The following is a 17,114-nucleotide window of genomic DNA, read 5'->3' on the forward strand; positions in this document are numbered from 1 at the left end:
CTCAGTCCACCACAAGATTTTTGGGTCAAAACGCAAGTGGCCAGGCTCGAAAAGAAAAGGCCTCCCCCCCTCCCCCCTCTCTCAGAAAAAAGGCGAATACGCTTCCCGTCCCGTTCTCATTCGGCACTCGCCGTCGTTCAACGGTCATCCTAAAAGAGCCCATGTCTCCGGGGTTATTAGCAGTGGAGTTTGAACATCTATCTTGGAGTGGTCGCAAGGGTGATTATTGGGCGGGCCAACCTCTTGATCACAACTTCGGATTACGAGTCAGCAAGGGTAGGTGTATCTGACCGATTTGTTTGCTTGATGGTTTGTTTTCTTTCCAGGGTGTTTATTTTTAATGTCTTGACTGGGTTTATGCTTGTTCTTCCGACCCTGTCAGTACCTACAGTGCGTGTGGAATCTCGTTCGAAGTAAAAAAGTATACGAGTAGTAAGTACTCGACATCCCGAGGATGTCTCGCTCTCGGTCTTTTTATTGTTTTGAACGTTTCGTTAAAAAAAAAGAGAGACGATACAAGTCGTGGGCGTGGAAGTACAATACTTGCAATTATCAGGGTATCATGCGTGCATGTTCATGTCCATGTGCGGGAAGGAGTAGAGACAGACTCTTCAAGAGTAAATGTGAGTTGTGTGTGTGATGTGGCTGCTGGGTGGCCATCTGGCTGGCCAATTCCCTTTTATCTATTACTTTTCTTTTTTGTTCGATGCCTAAGAAAAAAAAAATATTGTATCTGCGCTCGATAGGCGTGGTGAATAACCTCCTTCTTCCTCTCCCTCTCTTTTTTATGTAAAATACCTCACGAGTGGAAAGAGTTGAAAAAGTCGCCCTGCACCTTGGTATTGAACATGACCTTGACCTTTGCAGATAAGCGTTGGAGCCCCTTGACACGACAGAACAGAATACAGCGATGCCACCTGAAAAGGTAAATCGTGGATAGAGTGGAGAGGGACAGAGTCGACAGGTTGGTCTTGTCATACGCTCAATCACAAGTCGGAGGATCGTCCTGGAGGGCCATCTCCCTGGCCTGTCCGTCGACTCGATAGCTTTGTACACGGACATCTTGGATGTGTGTCCAGAATTTGAAACTCGGAAAAGACCATGTCGAAGCAGCCGACTTATTGAACCAAGCGTCTGACAAGTAGCCCGAGTTTTGGATCATTCGCTTGTTTCGGTCCGTCGTCTCGTCTCGTCTTGTTGGCGCATCGAAGTATTTGCTGTTCGTGCAGGGCTCCTAGCAAGCCTCGCATATTGCTTTCATGGTCTCCGCGTGACATCGATCTGAGCCGCGTGGCTCTCCGTTTCAGAGACCCCCTCCTTCTTGCACGGCTCCTGATATGCTTCCTTTTACCGCATCCGCAAAATTCATGTTGGTGGGACTGAAGCTGGGGTTGCTTCCGCGGTCACTGATGGGTCCGCTGGTGTCACTTTGTGGACTGAATTGGCCGTCACTGCCCATTGATTTTGCAACCGACTGAGTCCGAAGATCTAGCTTCTCAAAGATGGCCTTCAAATCTCGGACGCTGGCAACAGACTCCATGCTGGTGATCGTGTCACTTGCGTGCCTTTCCGTTACCACTTTGCGGATCTCCTTCAACATGGGAATGTTCCCTTCGTCGTTGGGGAGCCACCAATTTTCCACGGCCTCATTTTCGCCAACCTCGTCGCGCGTGAGACCCCACATCTGTGCCATTTTTTCTCGAAACGATGGGGGGAAGATGTAGCCCTGTCTTTCCACTGCGGCGAACTTTTTTCTCACCCACATGACGTGTCTGGCATCTTTCTTGAGGAAAACTGAAGCAAGACCCAGAGGTGCATGGGCTCCCAAGATAGATCCATTGGGGGCGTCCGGCCAGCGCTCCATGGCCTCATAAATGCGACATTGTTCCAGACTTATCTGCTCGAGTTCGGGAGGCATTGGTTGCTGAAGCATCATTGCAGTCTGGTATCTCTGCAACAATTCAATGCTGTACCAGTCGATCCACATAAAGTTCAGCGGCCAGAGAGCGTCTTTGAAGAGGCCTCCTGGTACATAAGGATTCACAATATCGTCTTCGGCCAAAGGTCGACTCTTCTCCACCGGAAATTCTTGGACCCGGTAGTATTCGTCGTTGAACAACTCAATCTGGCGTTTCATGGCCTCGACTCTGTCAACGATCTCGCTGTTTTCTGCGCAAAACGTCTCCACGCTGATTTCGCGTTTGGCAAACTTGGCGAATAAGGCAGCCATGTCCATGCCGATCAGTCGATTTGATGACACGAAATACGCCATGGTATTCTCGATATCGACATCGATCTCTGGGTCACTCTCGACTTGACCGTGGTACCACGCCGCATTCGCCTCGAACCATTGACGGTCCAGTCGTGTCTCGTTGCCCGCCATGAGACCCACAATGACATCCAAACGAGCGGTCCAGCTGAAGATCCGTCTCCCTAGATCCGTTTCCATCATCGTGCTGGGCGTGTAAAGATCACGCACCATGGTCAGGGCTGCGCGATGATGCCCCACCAGGTTTACCCAGTCGCCAATGTATTCTTCAAATGTCGCCAATTGCAAAACCGTCAGCAGCGTGGCTTCGGTGACCTTTGTGTGCTTTTCCAACGATTTCCTAAGCATCGACAGTGATCTGCTGTGGTACCCTAGGAAATGCGACAACTTGGGTTCAGGCTGCTTCAGCTCGTAGTGGTATGCCGCAAACCCCACGGCAGCATATAAAAGTGGCTCATAAGTCAAAGCAAGGTCGATAAATTCTGCATGCACAAAGTCCGTAGGGTCGAGTTTGAAGAAGTAGTGGTAAAAGGTCAAGTATTCTTGCTGGAACTGTAGATACTTCTGGAGATCCGGTTTCAAGGACTTTATCTTTGCCTGTCGTGCTTGCATTTCTGCAGAATTGCCAAGTGTGCGCAGTGACGATGCTGGTGTATCGTCTCTGGAGCGAGTATCCGATACGTCGCTCGATTGTGGACTGGTTTGATCTTTGACACCAGATGATACCTCCGACGCATTCTTGGCTTTTGTGCTTCGTGTCACGGATTGGCCGCTGTCACTTCGCAGTGGTGGTGGGCGTGTCATTGCCGGGGACGATGGAGATTCGTCTTCCTCGCTTTCGTCTTTTATTGTGGGCAGCCCAGCCATGCTCTCGTCTTTGATTTCATTCTTCGCGGCCTGGTCCTTGGTTCCCCGACCGTCGCCATGCTTGGATCGCTTCGATGACGAGGTCGTCTGAGGAAACTCGCATTCACGATTACCCTTCTTGCATCCTGAGTTAGGAGTCAGTAACAGATTCTGTAGCAATTGGAAGAATCACATACTGTCACAGACAGGTCTCGTCTCGTCACACTTGATCAAGGATTAGTGAGGGAGTATTAAACAGGGCAATGTTCGGGATTGTACCTTCACTCTCCTGCTGCGGCAGGTAAAGCAACCACTGCGAGTTCGACGATGTTTGACAGCGGAAGAGTCCATGCTATTGGGGGGTGCTGCTCCACGACGACCACCGAGAAGGCTTGCCTGCCTGTCGTAAAGTTGCTCAGTGGTGGTGGGATTGTACCAGAAGGCGACACCGTCGAAATGAGTTGGCGGTCCGGACAGCCGGGGGTATGCTGTGTTGAAAGCGCCATCGTAGATCGGATAGGTTGCGTCCAGTATATTAGGGATTGGCATACTCATGCCGTGGTCGTAGGGGCCGCTCATGCCTCGATGCGCAGTCGCACAATTCCAAATGGCTGACTGTGACACAGGACAATAGGTATTTCACCAACAGATAGAAACAAATACTTGTTGTCGTCCTCGTGCACTTTCTCACAGAATGCCGTGCCCCTGGATAAACCTGCTGGTCACCAATACTTCTGAGAGAGCCAACCACTACTTTGTGGTACGGAGAATCGCTTGCTGAGACCGAAAGCTCCTTGTTGGACGACCGAGGAATGACGATACCGGCAATCGTTTTTGTCGAGCTCGGTGTAACAACGACTGATATTCCATACGCTTGTCTCAGTCCAACTACCAGCGCTTGCCGTCCAAATCCACCAGATCTCTAGCCAACAACGGCCGGCGGGAAGGCTTCAGGCGCAGAGTAAAAGGCGTGGGAGACAGGAAACTTCAGTTCAGGCCACAAATTGACAATGATTTAGGGTTGGTTTGGCGGGAAAAATTGCAAAGGCGTGATATGACATCTAATTGCCGTATCAGATAGGCCAGTCGGACCGAAGGAAAATCCAGGCAGGTCTCGTTGAGTCTCGCCGCAAGATATTATCGCGCTGGAACAACTGTCTCAATTCTGTGGGTTGTGATTTGAGCAGAGCAGAATGAGGCAAATTTGACCTGCCAGGTAAGTTTTCAGAGTTCGCAGATGCCAACCAAAGCCGGCTATGACGCCGGGACCAAGGATAATCAGATGATCAATCAGGCCGTTGAAGCATTTCTCTGAATGAGGGGAGATGATGTGATATGGATTTACATCCGGGCTTGAAATGGGAAGGGAAGTGCGCAGTACAAAATGAAAATGAAGCTGTATCTAGCCACGGGCACAGATTGCTATTGTACCACCCAGCTTGGTGTTGTCCAAAAATGAAGAGGTCAAGACTCGAAGATTCGAAGTTGGAAGGGGACCCCTCCTGGCTCTGTTAGGCCCCATGCCCAAAAAGTAGCGAATGATTGCAAAAGCGCTATACCGCGACGGTGGATGTCGGGCAGGGGACAGGGGTCCTGCTGCTTGCTCTAAGCACACTTTCAGGTGGTGGGCAAGTACTGTAGTAGTGTCGTCAGACGTGAACTCAGACCCAGGACTTGACTGGGGTTGTCTGAGGGCGATCCCGAGCGTCGATCAATGGGTGGCCCACGGGGCGTCCAGAATCGACCATAAGCTCCAGGGCCCTGGACTTAGGGGCCCTAAAAAGAGTCCACACGCCATGCACTCGAAGGCTGGTGTGAACGGCGGGATCGGAAATTTCTGGGATTCGGCACAAACCACCCAAGCCTCCAGAGAGTGTAAGAGAGCCGCAGCGCAGAAGATCGGGGTGATCTGGGAGGTACAGCACGGTATAATTCGAAGAGCGTTCACCTAGTGGCAGGGCATAGTTTGTCGAACCTAGGATCTGATCTGAGAACAACGCGGACCCTAGGAGATGGTAAGCGTACGAGTACTCGGTAGACATCTAACAGTATCGATATCCAGGGGTTGCGAGCATCCGATACAGATTATCTGGTCGTACTGGTAGTAGCTTTTTGCCCAAACTTCGTGCTAGGAGACCAGGTTTGAGGGAACCTGGCTCTGACAAACCAGGCGAGTGAGATATCTCATGGGTCGGAACTCGAATCATAGCGGCAGAGGTAAATTGGCCTGCACCGAATTCGGCCTGTTCATGCTGCCCGGCGGAAATATCGGTGCCACGGTGAGCGTTTGCCTCGTACGGGGTACATGACCCATCAGTTTCCTTGTCTGGGATAATGGACCACAACCAGGGGCGCGATCATGTCGACCGAGAGCGTGAACCCCCCACAAAAGTCTCTAGAGGCATCTGGCCCCAGGAGCTCTTCTACTCGTCCTGATCTTGGTTGCGACCTAGAATATAACAACGATCGTGAACCAGGGTATGTAACACCATCAGCCATGCTTTTGGTGTCAGTCGTTGTTACTGTATACGTGCTCGCACAGAACACAGATTTCTGGTATCCGTTGAACTCAGGGGGTTGATTCAGCGGGCAAACAGTCTCAACGGCGTTGGACTTTGGCACATTGCCCAGCAAGCCCCCAGCAGCCAAAGCTAAAGCCACGTTTTTTCGGTCCGTAGAAGCTGGCACGGTTGGCTGTTGGACAACTGCTCCGAAGGACATGGTCCATGGACTGGTTTGCATCAGTGGCGCCGCTCTGGCACCTTTTCTCAGGGTCATGGAAACGGTAATTGATATGGAGTTGGCCGCCATGTTGGCCCTGGGATATCCCCAACTAGCCTAAATTTGTGTCGTTGGTCTGGGCCTCAGGAGGAGGCTGTCATGAAGCAGAATTAGAAGCAGCATGGGCCAGAGTCGCCTGGATGGGGACCTTTGGTCGATCTCCTGATCTGAATGGAGTCCTGCTGTACTGAACAGCGCCCATACCATTGTAATTTTCGACCTTCTGAACCATTGTTGGCCGGCAATTTCAATCCGGTTCCCCAAGCACGGTCCCATGCCTACTTGGTATGTTTTGCTCCCAAATTTTGTATCCAAGAATGGCACGAGGGAATTCCGATGAGATTGCGGCTTGTGGGACGCTCTTGCACCTTTACAAGCCTGTCCCAAACACGAGGATGGGTCGGGTCGATAGTGATAGGGCTTGAGCTGCACTACCGTTTTTCTTGGGGGGGAGGGGGCCGGGGAGCGAGCGATGAGAGCACCGCGAAAAGGCTCATGTTTGCTCCTCTTCGCTCCACCTAATAGCGGATTGATTCGCTCTGGCTTGGACCGAGTCAAAAGGTGTCCGGACACGAGCGAAGCCAACATACTAGTACCCGAAACGGCTTTTTAGTGTCGATAGGCGTGTCAAACTGGTCGGGGATGAAGCTGTTCACATCCAATAGTGGGTGCAGTCATGGCCTAGCATGGTTTTTGGGGATGCACAGCTTTTCCCTCTGGTCTCTATTCACCCTGGTTGCAGATCCTGCTGTCACTCCAGTCAGAAAGCCCACTTTTTTTTACTGCTTTGCAAGCTTTGGCGTCGAGGGCACCAGCGGGTGGGAGCTCCATGTCGGCTGTCCAATAAAATCCCTTGGTGACAAAGCCGGCGTGGCTCGCAGAGGGATGGATTCTCGTCATCTCAACCGGTTGTCCCGAAACACCGTGTGTACGAGTACTCCGTATTTTGCCCCAATTCAAGTCCATTGGTGGTTGACAGTCGTGGCCAACAAGTAACACGGCGGCTTGGCCTTTTGAGAGCGCCACTGGTAGTGTTCTTTTGCATCTTTTGGCGTCCAATGTCACATTGCACCAAGCCATTCCGTTTTGTTTGCCCACATGGAGGAAGAGGCTACTGTGGAGGTGAGGGTGGCAAGGCGATTCGGACGGCTTGAGGAGGAAGCCAAAACTGACTCGCTGGCAAGTTCCGGACCAAATTCAATATCATTGATCATCCTGATCTCGATGAGACGCTTATCAGTCCTAGTTCCTGAAGGCTCTAATTCTTGCTGCCTAGACCTTGTGTTTCGGTGGAAGATGGAGGTGGGAACATCAATGACGATGGCCCAGGCTGGTCAGGGGTGGTATCCGGAGGGTGGAGAGGGGAGGAGAGGAGGGAACAGGGGATCGCAGGTTTGAGTCGGAGGCTGAGGACTCGAAGTGTTCGGTCTGTATCGTACCTGGTAGTGGGTATGGGTGAATGACCTTGTTTCGTCGGAAGCTGGTGGATTCCTAACAATGCAGAGAAGTGAGGAACTCGATTGTGGGATTGCAACGAAGCCACTAGTTTTGTGGTCATTTCCTGCGCATTTGTTTCCACCTTTTCCATGTGCCCGGCGCCTGGCTATTTCCCCCCAAGGACAAAGGTCAACTCGTGCAACGCTCGTGTCCAAGTCTGATGAAGTCGCTGTCTTCGAGTTGCACAAGTCGCCCCCACAGACATTTAGCACAAGTCAATTCCCATTCCGGAGGCGCGGTAAGGCTCGTATCGAATCCTCGCTTGTTGCTCCAATGCAAAGCCCCGTGTTTCAAAGTCCCTGGCCTAGTTGCGGATCATTGACAGAACACATCTGAAGGAGGATGACTAGTAACTTGATCAGGGGGACAACGACAAGATAGGGAACCAAACCAGGGCACCAAGTGACAAGGTGCTCTGTAGATAATATCTGTAAAAACGTAAGGCTCATCCTCATTCCCTATGCGTCACAAAAGACCGCGAGTTCTGATTAGGAGCCAGCCCTTCTGTGTGATCCTTACATACACGTCCTGATTGAGATTCATCCCCAAGCTTCCCAGCTCTCCGACCAACACCCAAAGCCCTGGCTATGTAGCAACGCAAACAAATTTCGTGTCTGATCAGAGCGTCCCAGATCCATGAAAACAACTTCCTTCCGGCGATATAGAAGCCGACCAGTTCCCAGTCCCCCAGTCTTCCCAGTCTGTAAAGACTGCATACTCCGGTCCAGTAGCCGTCTCTTCGCCATTGTTACCCAAAGTGCGCCACAACTGATAGCTTCTTTCAAGAAAACGCTCCAAGAAAATTCGTAAAGTACGTGAGCTCCCGCGCAAAGATCTCAGAAGCTCTCTTCGACCATTCTGTCATGCGGTGGTGGTCGAGGAAGGGGTGCCAGAATTCGTCGAGGAATTAGAGGATGGACCCTTCTCCTGCACACCCTGGCCACGGCACATGGGACAGCTGTTCCGACCAGTTGTGAGCCACTGCAATGGTGTCAGTAAATTTCTATACATATGATCTGGGGAGCGGTGACTCACTTCATCGATGCATTCGCGGTGGTAGACATGCTTGCATCTATCCAAGCGGCGAACCTCTTCCGACGCAGCATAGTCTGACAAGCAAATGAGACATCGTTCCCCCAAGTTTATTACAAGCGAGGAACCATCGCCGTCAGAGTCGGGTTCCCCGAGGAAGCCCGAGTCTTGGACAACCAGCCGAAAGACTCCGCCAGCGGCGCTCACATCTTCTTGGGTTGCAACAGGGGGCTTGACAGGTCCCAGGAGGGTTGACAACATCTGCATGTCCTCATAGGATGGGTTGTCGGTAAACAAGCTCGGCATAGCAAAAGCAGGATGTGTCGCCGAAACGTTGGTGCCCACAACATAGATCAGCCAACTTCGCCCAACACCTGCTGGCGGAGGATCTGGTTCTACCATCCCATTGCGCCTTGCTGCACCCGATCCCAGCTCGGGCCGGCGGGCGAACTCAGAGTCGCTTCGTCGTCGTTGTCGAGCGGTATTAAACGAAGTTTCTGGGACACGGTCGTCGATGCGATCATGTGGACGATCCTCGTCAAGTTCGGAGAGTGTCTGATTAGGCGCAGCCGAGGCTGAGGAAGGTCGCCGAATAGGAGTGGCATGCCCACTCCTGATGTCTGCTGGGGTCGAAGGAGGAGGTATGGGGCCGGGAGGAGTTTCTGAGAGCAAGGTAGGGGAGGCGCCCGCGTCAGGTGTAGTGGGCACAGTCTGATCTGAGTGGCTCGACAAGCGGCTGGTCTGTGTCCTGGTGCGGTGATGTCTCTGGGTCTCGTACTGCGCGGGAAAGCTGAAGTTGGTCATCGAGTGTCGCCGTGTGCTTGATCTATTTCTGCCATCCGACCGGCGGAACAAAGCGCCAGAGCTTCCATTCCGGAGAACATTGGCTGGAGGCAAGAACGGAAGGCTCAATAGGGTGTCAAGACTAGGGCCCAGCGTACCATTCTCGCCGCCAGTGTTGTCCTGGCCGTGCGGGAGCGATCGGACCCCAACGAGTACCAAGGTAACCGACCGATCGCTTTCGCCAGGTCCAGCGATGGAATCCAAGTCCATATGGTCAACATCGCGCGATTCTGCTTGGGAAGCTATGGGCGACCCGTTTTCGTCGTTTGGAAATTGGAATACTCTCATAAAGTTCACTGGTGGCAGGTCACCATCCGGTGCGTTCACATCGATGTTTTCCCCGGCTTGGGCGGTCGCCGCCTCCTGTAGCGTTTGTACAAAGTTCTGAATGCTGCCATCAAAAGTGTCACCACCAAGGTGACGCGGACCAGTAGAACCGGCTGTGGCGTGGCCGGAAAGCTGAGCCGCGATGGCTGCGGCAGCAAGTTGGAGCACCTGTGAGAGAGGCGGATGTTCCCCTCTTCGTATCAGTCTTGTTGATCGTGAACGGAGGCCCGGCTGAAAGCGTCTAATGGTACTCATCCCCGACGTGACTCGGGGTCCGGCCAGGAGAGTCCGAGCCTCAGGCTCAACAGCATCTAACTCATGAGGAGCATCATCATTTTCATGGCGATGGTCAGCGGAAGGCATGGATGGAAGGAGATGATCGGATTCATCGGCGAACGTCACCCTCGCCGGCCTCAAAGGAGACTCTCGACCTTCCTGGCTAGACTGAAGCTGCTCCGTGGACTGGCGAAATAGGCTCGAAATCCGTTGAGAGATGGACATAGAATCCCGAACTCTGCTGAACCTGCTTCGATGTCGTAGATCAGAGGCTGCAGGCTGGGGCAGCTCTCGTATATCTTCGTCCATAGATTCCGACCACGAATTGCTAGACCCACGCGGTTGACTCATGCTTTGCAGGGCAGGAAAGGGTCCTCGAATTGCTCGTCGTCTAGATCCAGTCCTATTCTCGCCCCGTCGTCTTATAGAACCAGTGAGAGACACCCGACTGTTCGAGTCTGAGTTCGGTGGTCGTTCGTAGACGGAAGGGCGTAATCGCCCCGAAATCCCATGGCGCAACGCCCGACCTTCTTCTGCGGTCTCTTCTCCACTGTGTAGCAGACCTCTTGCAACGGCATCCGGAAGCAGTCTTGAGCCTAATCTTGACATTGTTGACCTTCTCCTGCTCGAGGATGGCGATAGTATAGGTGTCGCAATGGCCTCTGTGTCTGTCATGTCCACATCCTCCAAACCTACCAGCGGTCTGTTCTCTTGCTCGTACTCGGTCTCGGAAGGAGGGGATGACGAATGGCCTGCATTCGGACGAGATGTGACCGATTCAACAGATCGATGTCGTCGAAAACTGTCGTAAAGAGTGCTAGCCCTCTGACCAGCCATTCTCAATGACTGGGTATTCCGTCTCGCCAGTCGAGAACTCCTGCCCTCGGTGCCAGTATCGCCAGTTGTTGTTTCCGCACCATCCGGAGTGTTCCTTAATTCCTCCATCAGTCCAGCCTCCGCCTGAGCACGAGGAGTCGACGTGGTGTTCCCCATATGTGGAGGCCAGTTGATTTTCGGCCTGCGCAACAGGGACAAACCAGTTATAGTGTCATATTCAAACAGCGGTGGATCTGTGGGACTTCGTCGTCGATCTTGAGCCGACTTATCTGACTATGTTGTGTTTACGGGCGTGGAAGGAGAGATTCAAGGCAGAGGGTTTGATCGGTGGCCAAGGTTGCGTTCGCTGTCAGCAACTGGACCGACACATCAAGACGCTCGGAATCGGGCTCTATTCGACGACTGGTGAGGACGTGGGGATGCCGGTGGAGAGAATGGAATTCGTGGCCAGTGGAAGAGAGAGCGAGATGTCTAGGATAGTTTACAGGACGGTGGCTTGGTTGAGCCTGGTAGAGTCGAGGTTGGAAGTGGTGTGGTGTGGTTGGATCAAGGAAAGGCTGAAGCGCTGGGCAGCGAGCAAGCCAAAAGTCGCCCCAAGGGACGAAGGGACCAAAGCACGGACTTTGTTTGGTCACCCTGCACTTTTGACCTCTCAGGACCCGATCAAACAACAAATGCCCCGGCCCAATAACAACATCAGTGACTCCTCATGTAATTAATCTACATGCCTTTGTCCAGATCCATGCTTGTCTTCCGTTATCCTGGATTGTATCACTCTCTATATAACTCTGTCTCTTTACTATTGTGATCCCGTCGAGCAACTTGCACAAGTCTTGAAATGGATTACATCACAACTGCAGCACGCGGGACTCGGTGCGACGCTATTTCTAGGGAAGCCTATTGATCACGCGGACTTGGGCGCCATCCTGAAGAGCACGCGGCTATACATCTGGATGCCTTCATTTTTAGGTGTTCACGCAGCGGCTCTACCTCTCTGAACAATACCACAGGCAATCATGCCGCACATTTTTGTACCACCTGTCGCAACGCGACGAGCCCGTCCAACAGCATGGGAACTAGTTTCAGGAAAGAATAAGCGCAAGAGAATGACAATGCAGGAAAATGATGCCACACAGGGCGAAGAACAAGACAACCAGACAATCTATAATGTGGACGGTCAACTTGAGACCTCTGTCAACCTTGACTATACCGCTGTTGTAACTCCAGTCGAGCGACTCCAACGTCGTGTTGCTGGGCAGCCGTTGGATCAGCCTCCACCACCTTTCCCATTCCCGCACGCTGAAGTGCCCCCAACGAATAGTCAGGAGGCACGAGGAGAGGTGGACAAAGAGAAGGAAAGCGCACAACTGTCAAAGGTATCAGACAGCTCACGGTCTTTGCACCTTCAGCACCTCGCTGCCCTGACCACAATAGTCCACCGTTCGCTCCTCAAGGAAGATTTCCCTCGTGCTGCTCGTGCGCTAGGCTTGATCTTCCGTGAGGATATCGTCAGCAAATATGCCGCAGTCCGTACTCAAGGCTATATGGGCATTGTGGCTGAAGTGCTTCTTCGTAATGGGGCACCCAAGGAACGGGTTCCTACCCAGAGGTTCTCGGCGCTTCCGTTCACGCACGAGGGTTTCGAGAACGCTAAGCGCTTTTACGAACGACTTATCGTTAGACATCCTTACCACAAGTCATGGCCTGAGGCCGTCAATGCTGTTGACTATTACCTCGCCATGTTCAACCTCTGGATCTACGTGGTCCAATTTCAGTACGCAACGGTGCATGAGGTTGACGAAAGTGATATGGACTCTGTCACGTCCTCTCCTCGGGCTGGCAAGTCCAACAGTCAATCACACAAGAAGGTGAGGGAGCTTGAACAGGCTGATCAAATTGCATCCAGGATGGACACTTGCATGGCCACCGTTCCGTACATGGATGAACCTGAACTCATCAGACTTCGTGCAATGGTCGCCCTCTGGATAGCCGACCTTCATGAAGATTGTGCCTACCTCGGAAGGCTTGATGGTCTGGATGCTGTCGATATGCCCTTGGATCAGTTTCACGCAGCGCCATCTCCCATCACACACCAGCCTTCTGACCAGGACGAGCACAGCCGTGAGGCTGCCCGAGCACGTGACAAGGCGCAAGACCTCCTGTCGAGATTGGAAAGTGAAACGAGAAACGATGGTGGATGACCTGCATTGCGCTGGGCCGGCACCAGGACCTGGCGATCCCCACTATCACCAAAGACCACCAATTTGCAGGACAGAAATGGGATCTCGTGGCCCTGCAGCCGATGAATATCGAATAACAAGGAGTTGTCGATTTAATTGTACAACACGTGCACCGGATTCTTGCCTTTCGTTCGAGATGATGCTGCCCAAGCTTGTTTCTCCCGACTCGCCCGCGATAGGATTATCGAGCGTCCACGCGCCAAGTTCTCGACGTTGATTCGTCCCCCTGAATAGCTATCAGAGAGCTTCTCACCACATGTCCTGTGAACTTTTTCCGACAAAGTTCATCCCACCGAATTTCGATGGCTTCACCTGCAGCCCCAGCTCTGGGTAATCTGGCTGCCAGTGTCCCCCTAATCGGACTGTTCTCGAGGCTCTACGGCGGTTGTCCTCGCCATTCAGTGCGCCATATGGCTGTTTCTAGTGATCCGATTTGTGGAATTCGCTTCCCGTGGTTTATTCGTTGCCCAGAGTCTCCCTGTGTCTTGCGGTCAAGACATAAACACCCGACAATATGAGAAGACGCTCACGAGCACCCTCAGCATTTCTTCTTCTTCTTTTCTCCCTTGGACCTGCAGGTGTCGTTGTTGTGTAGGTTTGATCAGCAGCAATGGCACAATTCAACTACGCAGCAGAATGGCAGCGACTCAAGGATTTCCACTTCGAACTTGGCTTGATCGGTGCCGGTTTCTTCGTCCTCGTGACCATCCTGGGTATTGTGTTGTATAGACTTGGCGGACGGGTGTCGCTTGACAAAGTCGCTGCCCATCCCTATCTCAAATTCGTCTATGCCTGTATGCTCAAGCCCCACGACAGACGAGCCGACATTGGCCAGCAAGGGGCTCTTGAGAGCTTCTATTCTGCTCAGGTAGGAGGGTAGACAAAATTTACTACTCTTTTTTCCTTGGTGCTCATGTTCTCCTTCAGGCAAATGTCTATGACTCTACCCGAAAACGCCTGTTGCGAGGGAGAGAGGATATGCTTGCGATCTTGGTGGCAAAGTTGCAGGGTAAAATGGCCTCCGGAGAAGGGCGCAAGCCTGTATGGTATGACATTGGGGGCGGCACTGGGTACAACATCGAAGTCATGGACAAATTGGTGGGTATCGATGGCTTCTTCGAACATGTGTTCCTCGTCGATCTCTCCACTTCATTGTGTGAGGTCGCCAGAGAACGAGTCCGTAAGAACGGCTGGAAGAATGTCACCGTCTTGTGCCAGGATGCGAGGTCGGTCGCGTGCGCTCCATCCTCGGCGGATCTGATCACCATGAGCTACAGTTTGTCCATGATCCCGGATTTCTATGGCGTGGTCGACATGGTCGCAGGATTTCTGTCCCCCAGAGGCTTGATTGGCATTTGTGACTTTTACGTCCAAAGCATTGTCGATATCTCTTCAAGGAACTACTGTGGTGGGACCTTCAACCGCCATGTGAACTGGTTCGGGCGCATGTTCTGGCGCACGTGGTTCGATGCCGATCGAGTCAACCTTGATGGTGGTCGAAGGGACTACGTCGAGTATCGCTTTGGTACTGTCTTGTCAACAAGCCAGCGCAACTACCCTCTCGGCGGGTGAGTTCTTGTGTATCCCCTTCCATCACAGACGGAGTGACAGGCTCAAGCGATGCTTCTCTTGCGGCAATCGCCTCGATCTCTCTCCTTTGTCCTTGAAGCCTGAGTAACTAACCGTGTTTCATCACAGCATCCCATACTATATTTTCGTTGGATGCAGACGAGATGCCGAAGCTTTCGCTGAACAGGGGCAGGAAGTCTTGGAAAGACTCGATGCGGCTCTTACGGAATCACCATATCTATCTCCTATGAAATTCAAGGAGCAGCGGAGCTTGGACGCACAACAAAGCATTCCGCGCTCAAAGTCGTATGAGTCGGCTATTGTCAACTTGAGCAATGACCTGCCTCTTCCTTCAGCGTTTTACCAACAGCACCATTGGCGAATCTATTACAATGACCTTTTGCAAAAACATCAACAGTTCGGCAACGAGTATATCTACGCCTTCAACTGGGAAGATCCCAAGGTCGACCATCAGCTCTTGAAGATCAATCAGGACGACGTTATCCTCACCATCACCAGCGCTGGGGACAACATTCTTGACTATCTGCTTGAACGACCCAAGCGTATTCACGCAGTCGATCTGAACCCGAACCAAAACCACCTCCTCGAGCTCAAAGTTGCCGCCTTCACCGCCCTCCCTTATAACGACGTGTGGCAACTCTTTGGCGAGGGCAAGCACCCAGACTTCCGCAATCTCCTGCTCTCCAGACTCAGTCCTCATATGTCCAGCCAAGCGTTCCAGTACTGGCTCAGCAAATCCTACATCTTCTCCTCCAAGGGGGGCCTGTACGAGAGTGGGGGGTCCAGACACGCCATTAAGCTCATCCGGTGGCTGTTCAAGACGTTTGGTCTAACTGCAAAAGTGCGCACAATATGTAAGGTGGAGACGCTAAACGAGCAGCGCGAGATGTGGCCTCAGATCAGGAATCTCCTGCTCAGCTGGCCCCTACATAAGACGGTGGTGTCTACAGAGTGGTGGGCGTGGAAAGCGGCCGGAGTTCCTCCCAACCAGCACGCTCTCATCATTGACGACTATGCACAGCGGACGGGGCTGCCCCGGACGAAGAAGCTCTGCGGCGAAGCTATCTGGCAATACGTTGTCGACACTTTGGATCCTGTGGTGGAAACAACGCAGATCAGCAGAGAGAACTATTTCTATTATCTGTGCTTACAGGGAAAGTTCTCGAGGAAGTAAGCAAGCATTCTGCCTTGAACTTGGTTTCTTTGGGCAACTAATGAAGCAATGAAACAGGTGCCATCCTCGCTACCTTGGTGTCAAGGCGCACGCAACGCTGTCAAAGCCCGATGCATTTGATGGTCTGCGCATCCACACGGATGAAATTATGGAAGTGATTGCTAGGATAAGCCCGTCGACATTGACCATTGCTATTGTAAGTCTGGCGGCTTCTTGTCTGATGAATTATTTTCAAGGGAACCTCCATTGACCATCTGCAGCTGATGGACTCGATGGACTGGTTCGACCCGAGTGACAAGGACTCGGCGGCTCTGGAGCAAATCGTAGCTTTGAACAAGGTCCTCAAGCTTGGAGGTCGTGTCCTGTTCCGCTCTGCAGCGCTGCGGCCCTGGTACACGGACATATTTGAGCAGAATGGCTTTAGTGCCAGTTGCGTGGGCAGACGGGATTCTGGCAAGTGTATCGATCGGTGAGTCAAGAACGGTTTCTCACGTTGTCCCATCCTTTGGAGCCAGGCCTCTCATTCTCTATTACAGGGTCAACATGTACGCGTCTGCATGGATATGCACCAAGACAATCGACATCTCGACAAGTCCGCTCATCCTTTCGAAGGAGAAGAGCGTGGAGGCTGCGGCGTCGTTAGAGGAGCTGAAGATCTAGGAGGAGCAAACAACCTGTCTTTGCACCGGCCCAAAAGAACTATTTCATGGGTCACTGTGCGTGCGAGGCTGGTTTGTGTCGAGTCATTCGTCACTCGTCCACCTTATTCCGCCAGGTGCGAAGCGTTCCATCGTCAACCACAACCAACGGGAGATCCATTTCCCGTTGGCTTCTGGCCGGGAGAGACAGAAGGCAGACAACTGGATCCGAGCGAGCGTTGAGGAAGGGATTGAACAACCCGTCCTCCTCATCTCCTTTACCAGTTGTTGACATGGTCTCATATGTTTCCCTTACACCTCCTCCTACCCTATACGTGCCAGGGTTCTTCAGATGTTCACGCAGAGCTGGATATTTACTGGTGGAATAGATAGATAGGAGTGGTAGAAGAGCGGACTGGTTTTGGTTTTGAGACTACACAGCAAATTATATACCCCTTCCATTACCGGAATCTGTCTTTTTTCCCCCCCGTCTCGTTGAGATGAGATGAGATGACTTTGTAATCCTCCTTTGGCCTTTGGTGTAGTTCCAGAGAGTAGGTGATTTTGTCCCTTTTTTTTGTCCAATGAGGGAGAGGGGTAAGAGTGAGTGAGCCACTGAGCACCTTTTATGGGTAGGCATAAAAGTCATGCAGGTCATGCCTAGACAGCAAGGCAAGGATGCAGTGCACTGAAGTGAACCCTTTTCTTCCTCGTCGTCTTTATTTTTCTCTCGCCTTTCCTTTTGTCTCATACAGCGAGCGCTG

General features: G+C 52.3%; 4 protein-coding genes across 4 annotated transcripts; 2 read left to right on the forward strand and 2 right to left on the reverse strand.

Annotated features, from left to right (window-relative positions):
* Nucleotides 1–1,303: 1,303 nt before the first annotated feature.
* Nucleotides 1,304–3,694, reverse strand: AYO20_01274 (hypothetical protein; the record flags this gene model as incomplete). Its single annotated transcript, XM_022639580.1, has 3 exons — nt 1,304–3,261; nt 3,313–3,340; nt 3,395–3,694. 3 exons carry the CDS (start codon nt 3,692–3,694, stop codon nt 1,304–1,306), a joined length of 2,286 nt encoding a protein of 761 aa, XP_022504416.1.
* A 4,560-nt stretch (nt 3,695–8,254) lies between these two features.
* Nucleotides 8,255–10,864, reverse strand: AYO20_01275 (hypothetical protein; the record flags this gene model as incomplete). The annotated part of the gene is made up of 2 exons (XM_022639581.1): nt 8,255–8,374; nt 8,429–10,864. 2 exons carry the CDS (start codon nt 10,862–10,864, stop codon nt 8,255–8,257), a joined length of 2,556 nt encoding a protein of 851 aa, XP_022504417.1.
* Nucleotides 10,865–11,724: 860 nt separating this feature from the next.
* Nucleotides 11,725–12,909, forward strand: AYO20_01276 (hypothetical protein; the record flags this gene model as incomplete). The annotated part of the gene is made up of 1 exon (XM_022639582.1): nt 11,725–12,909. The coding sequence occupies one exon, from the start codon at nt 11,725–11,727 to the stop codon at nt 12,907–12,909; it is 1,185 nt and encodes a 394-aa protein (XP_022504418.1).
* A 649-nt stretch (nt 12,910–13,558) lies between these two features.
* Nucleotides 13,559–16,372, forward strand: AYO20_01277 (hypothetical protein; the record flags this gene model as incomplete). Its single annotated transcript, XM_022639583.1, has 6 exons — nt 13,559–13,816; nt 13,876–14,516; nt 14,677–15,708; nt 15,770–15,908; nt 15,973–16,181; nt 16,249–16,372. 6 exons carry the CDS (start codon nt 13,559–13,561, stop codon nt 16,370–16,372), a joined length of 2,403 nt encoding a protein of 800 aa, XP_022504419.1.
* Nucleotides 16,373–17,114: the final 742 nt, after the last annotated feature.

Source organism: Fonsecaea nubica, assembly GCF_001646965.1.
Source record: "Fonsecaea nubica strain CBS 269.64 chromosome Unknown Scaff5, whole genome shotgun sequence".
NCBI classification, from domain to species: domain Eukaryota; kingdom Fungi; phylum Ascomycota; class Eurotiomycetes; order Chaetothyriales; family Herpotrichiellaceae; genus Fonsecaea; species Fonsecaea nubica.